Source organism: Anneissia japonica, unplaced genomic scaffold (genome assembly GCF_011630105.1).
Source record: "Anneissia japonica isolate Jap-2015-1 unplaced genomic scaffold, ASM1163010v1 scaffold165172_len1606_cov197_single, whole genome shotgun sequence".
NCBI lineage: Eukaryota > Metazoa > Echinodermata > Crinoidea > Comatulida > Comatulidae > Anneissia > Anneissia japonica.
The window spans coordinates 1-1,606 of NW_022710947.1; the positions used below are offsets into that span (position 1 = coordinate 1).

At 40.6% G+C, this 1,606-nt stretch overlaps 1 protein-coding gene across 1 annotated transcript; it reads left to right on the forward strand.

Moving 5' to 3' along the window:
• Positions 1-6: 6 nt before the first annotated feature.
• LOC117107134 (adhesion G protein-coupled receptor L1-like) lies at positions 7-1,581 on the forward strand. Its single transcript, XM_033248692.1, has 2 exons — positions 7-92; positions 263-1,581. Exons 1-2 carry the CDS (start codon positions 7-9, stop codon positions 846-848), a joined length of 672 nt encoding a protein of 223 aa, XP_033104583.1. The 3' UTR covers positions 849-1,581.
• The last annotated feature ends 25 nt before the right edge of the window (positions 1,582-1,606 follow it).

The window sequence follows — 1,606 nt, forward strand, 5'->3', positions numbered from 1 at the left end:
TTACCAATGGTTCTTCCTGCCGCATTGCTTCTGGTCGAGAAATTTGCTGGAGAATATGCTAAAACCACATCGTTCTATGAAAACGACCAATAGTAAGTGTTCATTTCCGTATATCCCTAATATAATTAATAAAATGTTAATAATGCATCGATTTCTGAAATGGTGAAATGTGTAGATCATCCTATATTATTTTATATTACAGTTACATCATAGGCCTATATTGTTATATTGTTTTTATGGCATACTATGCTGCATTTTTCAGCTGTTACATCACAAGTGACTTTGACACTTATCTTCTGGAATACATCTGCGGGCTGATCTTGCCGATTAGTGCAGTTATAGCATTCAACACAGTAATCTTTGCAAAAGTTATCAAAAGGCTGTTCTTTGTACGTACATCCGTGACAAGAAAAAAGATGTCCGAACATTCTCATCACGAGAGAAAGAAGCGGGTTACCAACGCCATTGCGATAGCTCTGCTGCTCGGCCTGACTTGGGTTTTTGGATTTCTATCGTTTGATTTCCCGGGAAATATTGTTTTTCTTTCTCTGTTCTGCTTTTTCAACGCATTCCAGGGTGTTGCTATCTTCTACCTGTTCTGTATCAGACAGGACGAATGTAGAAACGTTTGGAAAATGTGGCTGAGAAAATGCAGACGAGAGAAACCGCATAATCGTGTAAGCCCTATAAAAGGAAATGTATCAATGACCATGTCACGTCGTAAGTCGATTCATATTATTCCTACCGATATGACGGAGACAGTGGTCCACTCTCAGATGGACCCTCTTGTCCGGCCTCCGATGGCCCCCTTGGATAGGAAAGTACTTCAGAACAATTTCTTTAACTGATGATTATTCAAACTAAATGACCAGGGGTGGGGGAAGGAATGTACTTTAAGCTTTAACAAAACCAACGCTCAGCGATGATTTTCTCCTTCATTTTTCTTTATGACGTTGATCTAATCTTTAAACAGGCGCGGATACAGAGTTTACCCTGATTATCGCACAGATGGGGTCCCAGGTTGGCGTGGTCATGAGAAGAAATGGTAATATTTGATTGTTCTCAAAGACAAATTATAGACGTTGAGTCCTCGTTTTAAAAATGCTTGGAAATGCAAGTTCGTGCATTATGAGACGTCTATTAATGAGTGAATATACTCTGAATCCACAGTTGTTCCTTACTCTGCTATGGACAATTAATAATTATGATAGATGAAGATGGTAGCTATGGGATGACAGGCTCCCGTACAAGATTATTAATTAACAGACCCTTTAATGTGGAAAATACAACCGAGACCCGAAGCCTGAGTTGGGTGCCTGGCAGTGGCGGCGCAAGCGGGGGAGGGGAGTGGTCTTAACTCCCTATCGACCCCGCCAATCAATTGAGAGCTCTTCGAGCAGTGGGACCAAACAAAAAAAGATTGTCTCACTCAGCCGCCCCTGTCAGACAGCTGAATATAGGCCTATCCTATAGCAGCACCCACTGTGTCTGGCGACATTTTATCGTCGTCGTCACATTTTCAATGTACACATAGCAACAGTAATTCTTACAATTTAGATCATATAAGCTTACATTTTCGACTGTCATAAAAATCTCATATATCAAA